The sequence below is a fragment of the Sabethes cyaneus genome, chromosome 1, assembly GCF_943734655.1.
Source record: "Sabethes cyaneus chromosome 1, idSabCyanKW18_F2, whole genome shotgun sequence".
Lineage (NCBI taxonomy): Eukaryota > Metazoa > Arthropoda > Insecta > Diptera > Culicidae > Sabethes > Sabethes cyaneus.
The window spans coordinates 38,797,278-38,812,932 of record NC_071353.1 but is presented as its reverse complement, the minus strand read 5'-3'; the positions used below and the strand labels follow the sequence as shown (position 1 = coordinate 38,812,932).

The 15,655-nt window shown below is 37.6% G+C and overlaps 4 protein-coding genes across 4 annotated transcripts in view; all 4 read right to left on the bottom strand.

Moving 5' to 3' along the window:
* The window catches only part of LOC128745193 (protein similar), a 252,184-nt gene extending 247,763 nt beyond the window's left edge, over positions 1-4,421 (bottom strand). Inside the window, exon 1 of the mRNA XM_053842211.1 lies at positions 3,473-4,421. Within this exon, the coding sequence (XP_053698186.1) occupies positions 3,473-3,534 (62 nt within the window). The 5' untranslated portion in view covers positions 3,535-4,421. The remainder of the gene's footprint in view (positions 1-3,472) is intronic.
* A 2,728-nt stretch (positions 4,422-7,149) lies between these two features.
* On the bottom strand, positions 7,150-8,177 carry LOC128745246 (SAYSvFN domain-containing protein 1). Its single transcript, XM_053842275.1, has 2 exons — positions 7,946-8,177; positions 7,150-7,883 (listed from the first exon to the last, which is right to left on the bottom strand). Exons 1-2 carry the CDS (start codon positions 8,087-8,089, stop codon positions 7,443-7,445), a joined length of 585 nt encoding a protein of 194 aa, XP_053698250.1. The 5' UTR covers positions 8,090-8,177; the 3' UTR covers positions 7,150-7,442.
* Positions 8,178-8,802: 625 nt separating this feature from the next.
* LOC128745138 (mitochondrial intermembrane space import and assembly protein 40-B) lies at positions 8,803-9,383 on the bottom strand. Its single transcript, XM_053842132.1, has 2 exons — positions 9,166-9,383; positions 8,803-9,099 (listed from the first exon to the last, which is right to left on the bottom strand). The coding sequence occupies exons 1-2, from the start codon at positions 9,381-9,383 to the stop codon at positions 8,847-8,849; spliced, it is 471 nt and encodes a 156-aa protein (XP_053698107.1). The 3' UTR covers positions 8,803-8,846.
* A 5-nt stretch (positions 9,384-9,388) lies between these two features.
* On the bottom strand, positions 9,389-10,313 carry LOC128745139 (ribonuclease P protein subunit p14-like). Its single transcript, XM_053842133.1, has 2 exons — positions 10,147-10,313; positions 9,389-9,677 (listed from the first exon to the last, which is right to left on the bottom strand). Exons 1-2 carry the CDS (start codon positions 10,176-10,178, stop codon positions 9,389-9,391), a joined length of 321 nt encoding a protein of 106 aa, XP_053698108.1. The 5' UTR covers positions 10,179-10,313.
* Between the last annotated feature and the right edge of the window lie 5,342 nt (positions 10,314-15,655).

The window sequence follows — 15,655 nt, the reverse complement described above, 5'->3', positions numbered from 1 at the left end:
ACAGTTGTTTTTTTTTTGCGTGTTGATATTAATACCATCGCGATATGATCGACTAAAGGAACAACCTTGGTATTAAAACTCTTTCAATCTGAAGTTTAGTTAGAAAACTTGTATGACTTCCGTCTGCCGAAAATGATTGAAAATTACCCAAGCGCGGGTAATCCAATTGAAGATGACGCTAATTGAGTCACTGTAATTTCATTTGTATGCTTTATAAGCAACAGGTACAGTGCGTCACGACGTAAATTTCTGTCTGTTGGTGATTTTGCAGGCAAATCACGACGTGCATCTTTTCTGCTCCATACAAATTCTACAGGTTTCCTTTCGCCATATTGCAGCAGCGAGCTGAAAAATTAAACGATCGCAACTAATAGATAAACATTTTTCGCATGTCAATGTTACTAAATTTTAATTGATGTGGTCGATCGTTGAATTAAGAAAACAAAACAGTATAAATGCGATCGTCATTTGATGACAATGAAGGCTGCTATATTCACAGCATGGTCTGACCGCACTTCCTCTGCCTGATTCGAAATGCACTAACCGTGGTGTCAGATATGGATTTTGATGGTTCATTAGGACTGATTAGGCCAGTCATGATCTTACATGCAACTTCAGAATCTTATCGACACAAGCGGCGTGCTATCAATCTCCAAGGTCCACTGTGCCGGTTGTTTACCGGCTAGAGCATGCAAACAGTTTGACAGAGGCAAAAAACTTGCTATGAGTTGTTTTGTTTACCCAAACAACGTTGAGTCTTTTCGGGCATGTTGTTATCACATCGAAGCTCTTTTTGATCCGTGAATCAGTTACAGTCACCGGTAGCACCAAGGAAACATGGTCGAAAGCTGGCGTCCACAGTAGCAGCTTTACATGTCATGCAGTGATAAGTGTGTAGAGCAAGACAATTTAGGTCATTGCACATATGAATATGTGTATGTATGGAAGCAAGACTAAGTTCGACTCAGACTACTAGCATCAACAATCACTGCATGGAACCGGTCTTGAACTCATTATTGTTGTTGATCTCAAATCTTCGAGCAGGAGAATTGAAACACGTGAAGTAAAGTGTTGCAATTAGAATGTTCGAGTAAATGACAACACCAAGTAATAATTATAATAGATGCAAATCATTCGATCAGATCCATATTTCTTTCTGTGGTGAAAATATAATAGTTTCTCCAGAAACTCATTTGATCAATACTGTGAATCTCCACAGTCGCAGCTCTTGTCGACCGGTTTCATACATACGGACCAATTGTGATTTATTGGCTTAATGAATACATACGATGAGCATCGGAGCTTCGAACGACAGGCTAAAGAAAGTCAACCCAGAATGGCATGACACAATTCAAAATCCAGAATCATTCAAAAATCATACACGCACGCCGACACTAGTTTTGTCGAATTTCACCTATTGGTAATGAAACACAAATTAACGTGCAACACATGCACGATGATGTCGGTAGTATCAGATATCTACAATTCAAATTCGCCGCAGCTATAAACAACTCCAGAGTTTGTATATATTTGCCGAGAACAACAATCAACGTACAAACACCAGCGAAACCTTTGCTGGAAGCCAAAATTACTATTGAAAAATTCGTAGCTTTCGAATACGTTAGCTCGGCGCACTACAAATCGGCTATTCCGTTTTTCAAACGCTGGAATATAGATCAAGGTGTTCAAACCTATTGTTGCGCTACCGACAGAAAAAAAGACGCAGTTTGGTATATTTTTGTTCGGTGGATAAACATTCCAGGCATAAGTCGAAGTCCGAAGTGAAGTCGGGCAGCATAAATTTATCGTTACCTTGTGACAATTTTCACATTCCTATCACATAAATAATCTATATCACAAACAACCGGTCGAGATCCTTATCTGATTATCAGACTAGTTATTTGTTTCTATCCTACAACTGAATTCTGAGCTACGTAATAACAAATAAGGTGGAAGCAAAATATGATTTATTGCTTGGATAAGTACGATCACACCTTTTCACAATAATTGATAAAACTTGGGAGTTTTTAAAAACAAGTTTGGCACAAGTGTAAGCACATTCAGAAGAATTCTAATGCTTAGTCTTTTTAGTTAATTGTGGCAACTTCAACTTTGAATTAGCCGTACAAAGGGTTTCTATAGCGCCCTGACAATCCGAAGCAAATCAGATAGTCTTGCCTATAAACTCTCTCTGCAGCGCAAATATAGTTAAAAGAATTTCGCTTGAAAAACATTTTCGTACAATGAACCATTGCCTACAAATTTTCGTCGTTTTAACAGTTTTTAGCGTACAAATTTTCTCAAAAAATTCCACAATTAAAGATGTGACAGATACCGCTACATCCAAGGGGTTTGATACTTCAATCGTCGATTCGAACCCTAGAACTTCTATCGCAAGTTACGGGCGGTAAATCTTAGACTTAACCTTGTATTGTTGTGTTGATCTGTAATTGAAGTCGAATATCTCAAGGTGTGAATAATACCCTCAGGATGTGACAAGGCGTGAAGGGAAAAAGAAAAGTTAGTTGATAGCAGGACCACTTATAGCACGCAAGGAGATCCCTAGATTAAACCGATTTATAGTTCCAGTCGATTAATACCAAATTCGAACCCAAAGGACTCTACCTAGGTCCGCGTTATTCGCTTATAGTGCGTAACTCTTTAACCATATAAAGACTAGACTACGTAGGTCCTGAATGATCGAGTAACCATCGATAACTACCATCTGACTGTAAACTTTAAACTGACATAATTTTAATAAAAACACACAGGACTAGCACGGAAAATACAGAGAATTACGGTCATTTTTGATATTTGTTCAAGTGCTGGCCGTTTTTAGTAGCAAAGTTAAGGGCCAAACAGAATGCTGCGTCAACGCGTCCGTCAGCGTTATTCTGACAGTTTTCCCATGGGTTTAATGTCAAATTGACGCTGACGGATGCGTTAACGCTGCATTCTGTTTGGACCTTTAGACATTTTCGATGCACAACTGTACTACTACAATACTGTCCATACTGTAACTTAACAAATGATGCATGAACGGAAAGAATATCAGGACATTCTTTACAATAATTAAAGGTGACTAAATATTGTAAAATTAATAACAAAATATTATAAATTTTGTACTCCTAGAAATTAAATAGATACAAAAACTAAAACATTGTATGTATTCTGAACAAAATACTTGTAGTTATTTGTTGTTCGAAAACATCAAGTTCAAACTATCATAATTGTTTACAGGTTATTATGTAGGTATTACTGATACCCGAAATGTTTATCACGTGCAGTCAGTCTTACAAACGGCCTCCCAAAACCCGAATGAACTGAACTTGTTTTTATTTCGTTTGACTGTCGAAAAACATTCTCATAATTCAACGTAAACACTATGGTCTGCGTGTGACAAAGGTTCAAGCTTAGCGCATTCTACTCATACAACAACAACTGCAGCAACAGAAACAATAATGACACTCACCTTCGTTTCTCTTTTTCTGGTTTGGGCTTAGTCGCGGTCGTCGTCGGTGCCCGTGGTGTCATTTTGGCTGCAAAGTTGCTATGCTTCCAATACCAGTATTTTCAACTTTACAAACTTTTATTTATATAAATAGCGGCAGAAGCTCTAATGCTTGTATCAACTTTTATGCTGCCACACTTTCTAGCTTTCAAAATCCTGTCTCCGGTAGCAAAATTTGGTATCAGGTACCAAAAACACACGGTATTACGAAATCCTTGAAAATTCACACTCACGTAACTTAATAGCTTAGGCTTTTTTCGATACACACGCGATACACATAAACATTCCACAAACACCCCAATGCTTTAAAATTCGTTTCGTCACACCAAGAGGGAATAGCTTCTGGCTAATGCACTCTTCGTCTTCATTAGTGGTTACAACTTTCCGAGCTATCCTGATAAGCAGCAAACATCCTCAAATGTTGTCACAAATGATTCCAAGATTTCTTCAAACAGCAATCACTGACGGTTCAGATTCTTTACCTATGATTTTTTTTTCCTTCTGCTTATCCAGCCAACACTAGTTTACCATAAAACACTTTCCCTTAAATAAAAAGGTAGCTTATCAAAACGCAGGTAGACAGCAGGACTCGGAATAAACCACTCAAATTTAAACTGCAAAGGTTGCACGGAAGTTTACAAATATGTTTTAGTTTGCACCAAAAGTGTAAAAGTTTCCACCAATTAAAATATTATCTCTCAACTTGCACACATATCCCACCGAAAGCAATCGCGACGGGGGTCACTCGACACCTTTCGTATGATGATGCACTAAAGTACTACACAAAATTCTGGATTATACCTTGAACAGTCATGGACCGACGGTCACAAACGATCGGATTTCGACGGTTGTTTTCCGCTGGAATATACGCACTCGATTACGACGACACAAATCTGCCTCTTTCTGCACTTCATTTCCTTCAAAATACGACTACGACTACGACTGCGATTGATTTCTGTCAAATTGCTCTCCGTCAGGGACACTTGAACACCAGGGATGCCAGATTTCACAAAAAGGAACTTTATAAACTTTATAAATGCTGTTCAAATATTACGAACACGTCCGCCATAGAGCTTTCTGACAGCTCAACCACCCACACTAGCGCAATGAGGTTTAAAAAGGTGTGGCAGATGAAGACATTTGATGGTATTAGTAGCGAAAAATCAGAAAACGACGTCAAACTACAAAAACAAACCGCGTCGGACAATGGAGTTTGTTTTTGGAGTTTGACGTCACGCTTCATCGTGATTGGTCGATTTACGATTTCACTCACACCATGATGAAATTTCTTCATTGCACTAACACCACTTAACCAACTTTGCCACACCTGTATATATCACATTGACACTAGCGGACACGAAATACGCGTGTATAAACATGATGTTTACCTCATTTTGGGGAACAGCTGATGCTGGAGGAACAAACCGAAAAATAGCGATTACTAGTTGTGTTTCTCCGTTTGCCACACTGCAGAGCACATATTTCGGTCAAATTTTTCATCCTGTTCCAAATTCAAGCACATATTTTGAAGATTTTGAGATGAAACTCATTCTGTACCTTGGTGACAAAGGAATGCATCTCTTTTGTTTACTGTTGTTGTTTGCTTCATTTTCAAGCACCAATACACACATAACTGGAAAGGCCTATTATGGCTCGAAAAAAGGTGGATACATCGCGCGTATCCTTCCCCATAAAAAGTTTGACAGAAGGCATTTTACGCGTCTACCGACAAAATAGGGTGCCTAAAGGCCCCCATACACGTACGCATATGTTGGGTTGGAAATGAACAAAATGTTGGAGGTTCATTCCGGTCGAGCGGCGAGCCGAACATTTTCTTCTGTCAGCTTGGTTCGTGGCACTCACACACCGGCGAGCGTGTTGGACGAGCATGAATTCACCAACATTTTCGGCCAACATGTGCGTACGTGTATGGGGGCCTTAAGACATCAACCTACTAACACAGACAAACAGACGAGACACTCGCGATAATTCCATCGTCCAATCAAGAACCAATCATTTTTCAAAAAAGCATGTTTCGCAACATGACCACCCCGCGGCGCGTGAGTGTTGCTTCGAATTTTCAGTATAAAACCACACAAATGTATACAAAACCCTACAGTATAAAACCCTGCAAATGCAAGCTACTGCGCAAAATGCATACAGGGTGCTAGTGATGTGTAAGCAAAATGTGCAGGACGATGGTTTTTAAAGGATTTTCTTCTAAGTGTCATGTCAGTTCGTCAGTGTTTTTCAGTTGGTATCGCTTGAACCGCTTATCACGGGTTTGCAATTTTGATGGCATTAGGAATTGCAAAAAGAAAACAAAATGTAGTGTTCATAGAACGAATAGCAAGAATTATCATTTACCGTTGTAAACTAATTTACGCCGCAGAAATACCTTCTGAATATGTGTTAAACTCGACGGAGCAAAATGTCTGAAATAAATAAATAATTTTTCATGTCCGTATTTGACGCTCATTCATAAATTTTTCCAGATAAATTGTCGGACGAAAGCATTTCGTGGGAAGCTGTGGAATGATGTAGTATTAGTTTTGTAATTCCTGCCTTTCCTTGTTATAAATTTGCACAATCTTCAGTCGCGCAACGTACCATTCTGCAGATAAGACATGAAACCGAAAATCAAAATCATTTTTAAATAAATAATATAGTTACCCTTATTAAGCTGTACGCCGGTGAGATGTTGCCAAAAATTGAACGGAGATTTACGTAAAAATATATCTAAAACACAAATATCCGTAAACAATGAAAAAATAGCAAAAATAACAAATTCACAGTGCAATCGTATGGTTTTTTGAACTTTCATTCGTCACGCACAAAATTCAATATGGCTGTTCATAGTACCTGTGTATAAATATATCTTGATTAAAGTCCTCTATTTTACGTCCAAAATTTGAATTAACGTCCTCTCGTTTCACGTCCAAAATTTGAATTAACGTCATCGTTAAAAATCATTAGGTGGTCTTAGAAAATTCGAAATACCATCTTTTCTTTTTACGTCCAAAATTCGAATTACCGTCCTCTTTTCTTACGTCCAAAATTTGAATTAACGTCCTCTTGTTTTACGTCCAAAATTTGAATTAGCGTCCTCTCGTTTTGCATCCAAAATTTCAGTTACCGCCCTCTCGTTTTACGTTCAAAATTTATATTAATGTCCTCTTTTTATGACAGATTTTTTTACGTCCTCCCAATAGTGGACGTAAAATGAGATTCTAGTGTATCAATTCGAGACACTTTCGAAAACGCTTAATGATCCGGGACAAGCCATCGAAATCCGGGACTGTCCCACACCTTAAAGTAAGATAACTGCCTGAAGTTTTTGGAGCCTCTTAGTAGAATGCGAAACCTGGAATCAAATAAAAAGAAAACATCCAATGTAATTCTACTATGTTCGTCAGTGATGTAGGTATATTTATTTTTGACAGATACATATTTCGTCTACGACTTGCAGGCTTCCTCAGTGGCTGTTTTCGAACTGTTTAAGGAAGTATGCAAGTCGTAGGGGAAATACGTATCTGTCCGGAATAAATATGTATACATAATAGAATTAAATTGGATAAGTTTTCCTTTTATGTAAATCCAAGATAACTGTCGCCATCTCTATGCCTTGGATATTATCTATATACATAAAAAAAATAATTCATCTTTGATTTGGACATGCTTGATTTACACGTCAACTAATAGCTAACTTCCAAAAATGTTTATTTTAAATGACATAAATAATCGCCTGAGTAATAAATAATTGAACCATGACCACTTTTTGCTACGATTGCATGCTTAGATATTCCACTTGCCGGAAACAGAAACGTCAATGATAAATAATGTGAAAAAATTTATATAAATATCTTGATAATATTGCGGGAATTTTTTCAGTTAAAGTGTAAAAATAGTTTAACTTTTAGCTCTGCTTCGCTCAGTGTCTAATTCCGATCTCACGCTCAAACTGCTCCGCTTTCAGAGTACCGTCGATGGCTTCACAGTTCCGGTTGAATACGCTGTACGCACTGATTTCGCCCGGCGTTTTCTCCGTTCGGGTGTTTAGATAGATGGCCACCAGTGCCGAAAACATCAGAAAGACAACTCCAAATCGAAGCTCAATTGCAATGGCATACAGTGTAACCCAGAAAAGGAAATACACCGTATAAGTGATGTACGTTAGATAAGACCGGGAAGGCTTTTGAACGGGTTGTTCAGCCTGTGACAGTTCGGTTTCGCTGCCGGATGTTGAACTGGCAATCGATGTAACCGACTCATTATCGAAGTTAGATTGAGCTGTACCTAAGGGTTTGCGATTCAGTTTTCCTTTGTGGACAGGAGTAATACATTTTGTCGGCTTTGATTGGTTATTATCGGGCTGGAAATGCACTAGAATTTAGTATTTAAGCAGCGGAAAAGTTAAACCAGGACTACACGTACGTCGGTTTCCACAATGACGTGGGATGCTTTTTCGTCCACTCGGACTTGCTGGAACGATACCATATTAAAGAAGCGATCTTTGAAATTGTTTAATAGTGCCTGGCGACGTTTCTTGGTTCGATAGTTGCTAAGCTTCTCTTCCATGTGGTCGAAGAAAACTAAACATTCGCGAACACTTTAATTTAAAACCAATTCTGGTTTTAAAAATAAGTAAAACGTATACCAATTTTCTAAGCGAACGTAAGCAAAATAAAACTGATACTTTTGTTTTGATTTTTTGACAGCAAAACTAAAATGGGGCAGGGGCTCTTTGAAACTTACGCTACATAATAGAAACTGGAAGTTTGTTCACGAACCAGAAACTTATTCTGTTTGATATTTGATGAACAATTTCGACGGGAATCATTTATTTTGACCATTTGAGTTTGCTGGTGGATTGGAGAATACCATCCACTTTCACTGAAAAATCCTATCCGCTGGAATATCGAGCAAGATTGAGTATCTGACGATTATCCTTATCTGAATATTTGAGGATTTTCCTTATTGCACCTTCAAAATCAAATAGAGCTTGCTAATTTGCGGTTGTGTTGGTGGTTTGTTTTTCCCCAGTTTGAAAAACGTCATGGAAAAACCAACAGCAGCAACAACAAATTGCGTGTACGTATACGCGGCATAGTGTGCGTACGGTAGCTGTCAGCAATCTTAATAGGCAAAGTACTCGAACGAAATCAATATTGTTCGCAACAGAGAATAAACGAAGACTAGAAAACTCGAGGTTTGCAAGGGAATTTCAAAACCACGAGAATTTTTTTCGGTTAAAACCTCTAAAAACAACCTACATACTAAACAATCTAATTAAACAGCTTTATTTCGTACTAGACATATTCCTTGAACGATAATTTCACTTTTGTGCTACGGTTGTTGACTGTTTGTCTTCTATTGAATGGCTCTCTTTACTGCTATCCCTGGTAGTAGCTATTTCGGACTTATCAGTTTGTACATCCTCTTCCTCCTCTAACATCGTTCCCATATCTAAGCCCTCTTCTGCATCATCATCGTTTGCGGTTTGCTTATATACCCCTGGATAGTTTGCCATACAGTCTTGCATCGTTTTGAAGGCGTCGTAGCAATCGGAACCTTTCGGTTGTGCCTCACTTTTGGTGCAAAGTAAATAAAATATTACTGTTTACTAATTCCATGCTTACGCACGCATTACTTACCTGTAGTGAAAACAGGAAAACGCATCACGAAATTCCACTCCACAAGGCCCAGTTGCCATTCCACCAAGACAAGGGCAGTTCCAGTTTATATCACCATTCTCGAGAATCAAACCTGGCGCAGGTTCGGATTCCGGCAGTTCCACTGTGCTGGGTGTGGCGTGATCCTCTTTGGTGGCAAATATAACTTTATCCTTGCCGTAGCTTTTGCAGATTGACATCGTGCTTAAAATTCTAAATTCGTTTCCACCAATCCGAGTAAAAGTGGACTCGCCTTGTGAACTACGAAACTGCAAGGAATATCCTGAAATTGACCGATCAACGATATCACGGATCGCAACTTTACGTAGAAATCGGTTGGCACCCGGATGATTGCACGCGCCTGCTTGGTGTCGAATTTCAGTATATCTACCGTAGTTTGGCCGCCAATTTCTCCAAAAATCCGAACGAGAGCCTGTTCTAGGCAGCTTTTAAAGTACACAGGTAATAGTTGTTCCGGTTCTGCAGCTAATTTACTGTTGAGTATAGAGAAATCGTGTTTCGTAATTAGTGCTTTGTTTAAAGATGCTTAATTTTTTTAATATATTGGTATAAATGCGATTTCTGGCACCGTAATAAGTGTTAGTAAATAACTAAACTAACTAATTATGGGAATTTAAGCGGTGGTTTAATTCTTTGTCGATTGATTTGTATCTGTTTCGTTGACTGTGATCAGTCTTATAAACACTTCTGGTTGTGTTCTTTGCCGACTGGATTCACTTGTAACTATTGAAATATTACCATGGGCAGTCTTCAGAAAATATCAAGACATAGATTTTTGATCTTTTCCCGACGTGTCGACACTTTGTTGTTGAAAAAGACACCAACAAAGTGTCGAAACGTCGGGAAAAGATCAAATCTATGTCTTGATATTTTCTGGACTGCCCATGCTAATATTTCAATAGTTACACATTCAATTATTCTTTTTAATGTATGTAAACTTACAGCGATATATCCAAATAGTAGAATTCACTCATAATCCATTTGTGAATACGCGGTACATTACTTTGAAAGGAATATTAGCTGATTTTGTCTTCAACGAAATACTTTAACCACTTTAAACACTAAAATTGCGAAATATCAGCGTGTTCCGCTTTATAGCTTGACCCGGCTGTCATCCTCATCATTTTGTGTTTATTATTTATTTATTAGCAAAGATGCCATATTTTCTAAAAAAATGTCTAGAACTGCTCGAAAACCGAAAAAATCGAGCAGTTTTCCAGCTACTCGAATTTTCTGGTTTGAAAATAATCTGCGAAAATCTGCACACTTTTTTAGGAAGTCTGTGAAAGTTTAAAGAGCTTCGAACAAAAATCTGCACCGAAACAATAAAAGTCAGAAAAACTGCAAATATCTGCAAATTTATAATGATATGCAAGACCGTTCCAAAAATCTGGAATTTGCAGGCAAATCTGCAAGTCTGGTATCCCTGTTTATTAGTGAGATTAATTTCGAGTTCGACCACTTCAAGTTGCACAGTGCTACCAGACTGGATATAAAACTTCAAGATATAATTAACAAAAGGGCGAATGTCGCAGATGTAAACAAAATGAGTGAGAGTTATATTTTGCTGGAGCAGCATACACTGAGAAAACTTTTCGTATCCATTAGAGTGACTATATATATAGTGGCGACAATGTCAAAATTGGAATGATAATTATCTGTCAGTGTCATTCCAATCGAGCAGACGACCAGTCCAACGCGTATGCAGGAAAGAGAAAGAAAATAAGCATTGCTAGAGCATTGCATGACTGTATGACATTTGCCCGAAAACCACTTGCCACAAAATTATTTGCCAGAAATTTTTTGCCAGACTGAACCAGTTCCCAGAATACCTTTCCCCAGAACGAACCATTTCCCAGAAAACCATTCCCCAGAATGAACCATTTCCCAGAAAACCATTCCCCAGAATGAACCATTTCCCAGAAAATAAGGTTTTGCACGGGCGAGCATAACCTCACTTCTTTGACGTCTATCAGTGGTTTGTTTACATGGACTTGGAACATGGGTTAACATGTTGAAACTAAATATTGCTTAAGGCCTCAACGGCAAGTCAGAAAAGCACAAAAACTGCCATTCTGAGTAGTTTGGAGGGCGACACTACTGGCTAATACGCTTTTAAAACGTTTAACTCCAATTTATGCATATCGCGTTCGCCTAACAAATAGTAGACAAACCACGAGTGAATGTCAAATGGGTGAATTGCGTTCATTCCGGTTCATTCATGACGTCACCTTGCAAAACCTTATAATATTGCTGATTGCAAGGACGACTGTCCAATCAATAAGTGTGCAATCGATCATAAAAGTGTTATTTTGGCTTAAATCGTATCGGTCTCTTCGATGCAATTATTGCTTGAAATGTAACGAGAAAGTGCGCCGAAGATACCAAAACTATTTAATGCAGGATCGCACTTTTATGAGCGATTTCGCACTTTGGATGGTACAATTTTCCTTGCAATCAGCAATACTCTGTCTCCCAGGAAACTTCACCAGAATGGACCATACCTCAAAATACATGTATTTGCATGAGCTTACCAGAAATTTGAAACAATGAAGCGTTTTATTGGTTCTTGACTCTTTTTTTATATGTCAGAAGGGCATTGGGTTAAAAGGCCACTGCGACAGTCTTATAGCGAATTTGTTTATTCAATCCGGGTTGGAACTGGATGAATTTTATCTGTCAGATAGGAGCTAATGAACACAAAAAATTCATCCAGTTCCAATCCGGATTGATTTTTTTTTTTTTTTTTTTTGAAACGATGATTCGATGATGAAGGGACGGTAAGGGAAAGTAATGAAGAAGGATTTTTTCGGGAATGAAGGGGAAGGGTGGAAAGGAAGGGGGGGGGGGGGTAATAGGTAGCTATGGTTAACAAGTTGTCGTTGTGACTCCTATCTTTTGTCCAATGCTGGAAGGTGCATGGGTCGAACCAAGCTGTAATCAGAGATTATAACCGGATTTGAACCCCGGATTGAATAAACAAATTCGCTATTAATGATCGTCTTTTATGGCAGGCCCCGATTGCTGTACACAGTTTACGTACTGCTCATACCCATTGATGGAGCTGAGCGGGATAGTTGTAATCCTGTGCCCCAATTTGGTACTACATGGTTTATAAAGCCAATTACCGTTTTGGGACTTAGTTTCATGCGGAAACAAGACGTGTGATGTATTACTGAACTGTCAAAAATGCCGTTCAAATATTACGAACATGTCCGCCGTTATGGCTCGTAAAAAGCTGGATACATGGATCAAGTGTATGAAAAATACTTGAAACAAAAATGTTTCTTGCTGTCTAGTTTTCAATTAATTTCCTATTAACAGTTTCCCTAAAATCAGCTTGTAGTAATTTGGGTTTAACTATTACCGTTCGGAAACTGCGACAGCATGTTCGGCCTACTTATTGAGTATATGCTGTCCTTACTCGCTATCGCTCGTTCGGACTCAACTAAGGGATAGCCCCTACTAGTCAGTAAACCTAGGAAAATGCTTGATGTGCCCAGTAAATGATCTTTATGTGCCAAACAGTTATCATTTATGTTCAAGCGAAAAATTAACACATACTATTGTACCTTGCAGCAATTTTACGAGCCCTACGCAAATTCGTTTGTTAATAATTATTATCCTGTACTTACTAAATACATGGAAAATATGCTTGTCTAGCAAGGAGGGGTGCAGTGAGGAGGCAATAACGAAAAATTGCTGGTTCAAATTGCTAAATTGCAAACATGTGTGGAAAACGCAGAAAATAACCACACTAATAATTTTCGCGTGGGACTCTAAATAGGTGGAAACTCCGCAATATTCATATGCGTACAATTTTTATGGGCATAATCGCTATATATAGTCACTCTACTTATTACTCACTTACGGCCAAGCAGATTCTTTCTGCGACGATTTCAAGCTATCAAAAAAGTGAGCAGCGCGTTTTGTTACCAAAGGAACCAAGTAGCTGGCAGGCAGTCATGTTTTCGATACCAACATGTTAGCGTTAGCGTAAACGAGATATCATATATTCGCCACTCTTCACCCAAGTAGCACTTGTAACTAATCATAAAAATAAAAAAATACAAAAAGGTTGCACAGCAGTTACATTTAGGATACTTGTAACGAGTTAGGTTACATAAAATTAAAAATAGTTACTTTTTAGTTTTCTAGTGACAAAAATCTCAAAAAGTTACCAGGTAGTTACCAAATGACCAAATTGAAACCTTTTTTTCGAACTGTCAACAACTTGGTCGTCGCAAAACAGTCACCTTTCAGTTACGAGTGACTAAATAGTTATCAAGTGACACAAATGAAACCTTTTTCCAAACTGTCATCAACTTGCTGGTCGCAAAACAGTTAATTTTCCGTTACGAGCAGTTACGAAGTCAAAAAAAGTCGGCTAGTAACATTTTCGCAACAATTTGTTCACTGTTCCTTGTAAACACAACGGATTAAGGAAAAACTAGACCTGAAGAATATTGCTAATGGTAAAGATAAACAATTGGTACACGGGTTGTGAAATGCTCTTGTAAATGCGTTTATTTACTTAATTGATGGTACTTGGAATCTTCTCCGCCCAGACATTGGTATTAAGTAAACAAATGATGATTATTCTCAAACGTCAAAACGATCAAGTTACATCGAAACGAAACCGGCAATGAAAATAGGTTACAGTGTAACTTAGAAATGACGACATAAGAAATAAGTGACTACAACAGATTTAATATTGGTTACCGTATAACCGATACCGTAACCAGGTCGAAGGCTAAGGTTACGTACAACTAGAATGTAACTGAAATGTAACCTTCTATGATTAACACTGGTGGTAACTGTTTTATTCAAACTGAAACTATTCTTTGATATTAAATTAACACTTTCTTTTCACAACAATCACTAAAAAATACCTTTTCCCGATATCAACAATGTGAACAATGAACAATGGCTGCTTAAAATCATTTCATGCAATATGCCGAAAACGATACAAAACTTCAAGGACGATGGTGTAGTAGTTAGAACCAAAGGCAAAATGGCTATGAATTTTACTGTGATAGAAGTGATAGCGAAAACAACTTGATTTTTAATGGTTTCTAGGTGAATGCTCCACTAATTCATTATTGCTAAGAATAAATTTAAAAAATCAAAAAATTAAAATTAAAATTTTTATATTTGATTTACAAAACATCAATTTTTCAAAGAAGTAAGTAACGAAAAGCTATATTAAATAAGAGCGCGTGAATTTTTCAAAGCTAGAATCATGCATTTCACCATAAATTTGAAACTGCATTAAAATTTGTGTTGAAATAATAATTTATACACTCTTCTATATTCAACAGTTAAATTTAGAGCCATAGATTGAAATAATAAACCTGCTACATTTTCGCTATGCAATAAAAGTTACGAGATAACTAATTTGCCACCAATTGAAAGTCAATTTACAGTTTATGTGTAACTTCAATAGTAACCATTTTGTAACTATACATGTTACATATTGGTTATTGAGTAACTGTTAATGCAACCAGATTTAGTTACATAAGTTGCGCTATTTCGGTTACACAACTGTTATATTTTAGGTTACTGTAACCGAAGTTTTACATTTAAATTTGTCGCATATCAGCCGCTGCGACTCAATTGTGACAACGTGTGCTACTTGGGCACACAGCTGTCTCTGTCTCTCTTCAGCTGTCAGTGGGGCCCACGACTCCTGAGCGCGCTGTGATGTTAGCCCTTGTCAACGCAAAGCAAATGAGATAAAGGTGCCAGTTAGCTGAAAGAAACAGTATAATCAATATATATAGAATGCCAGTGTCGCTGCAGTGCGCGTGGCAAACATCATACATATTCAGATAATGTATTTACATTATACTTGCATATGTGTGTGTGCCTGAGATTCAGCAAAAGGGGAATCTCATTGTCAAACTTTGACAACCAGTTTAAAATTTCGAATATGGCTGCCAAGTAATGTAATTGGGTTGTTGAATGCACGAGAAATTTCACATTTAGACACATTTATCCATGAAGAACACTCCCAGGAACGTATAACAAAATTTATTTGTGCATTTAAATTGCCCACGGCTTCGTTTTTTTTAAAAGCATTGTTTTAATTTTTTATTAAAAGACACTTGCGTTTATATAATGACGTTCGTGAGTTACGTTAAGAAACAGGCACAAGACACGTAAGATGATTTCAACAGGGACGTTATTTCATCACAGTGACAACAAAAAATGGCCAAAGATTTCGCAAACGCGGCGGACTATAGTTTATATTGAATGAAGGTTGTCACAAACTATCAGTAAAACAAGCATGAATGGCGTGAATGGTTTTTCGATGGCATGTAGTCTAAAATATTGACCTAACTTATTAAACATCAAAAAAAATTTTTTTGGCGTTTATACAACAACAAAAACCAAATTATTTATGTTTTCTTATGTTTTATGCCAATCTGTATCATATGTCATCAAAATC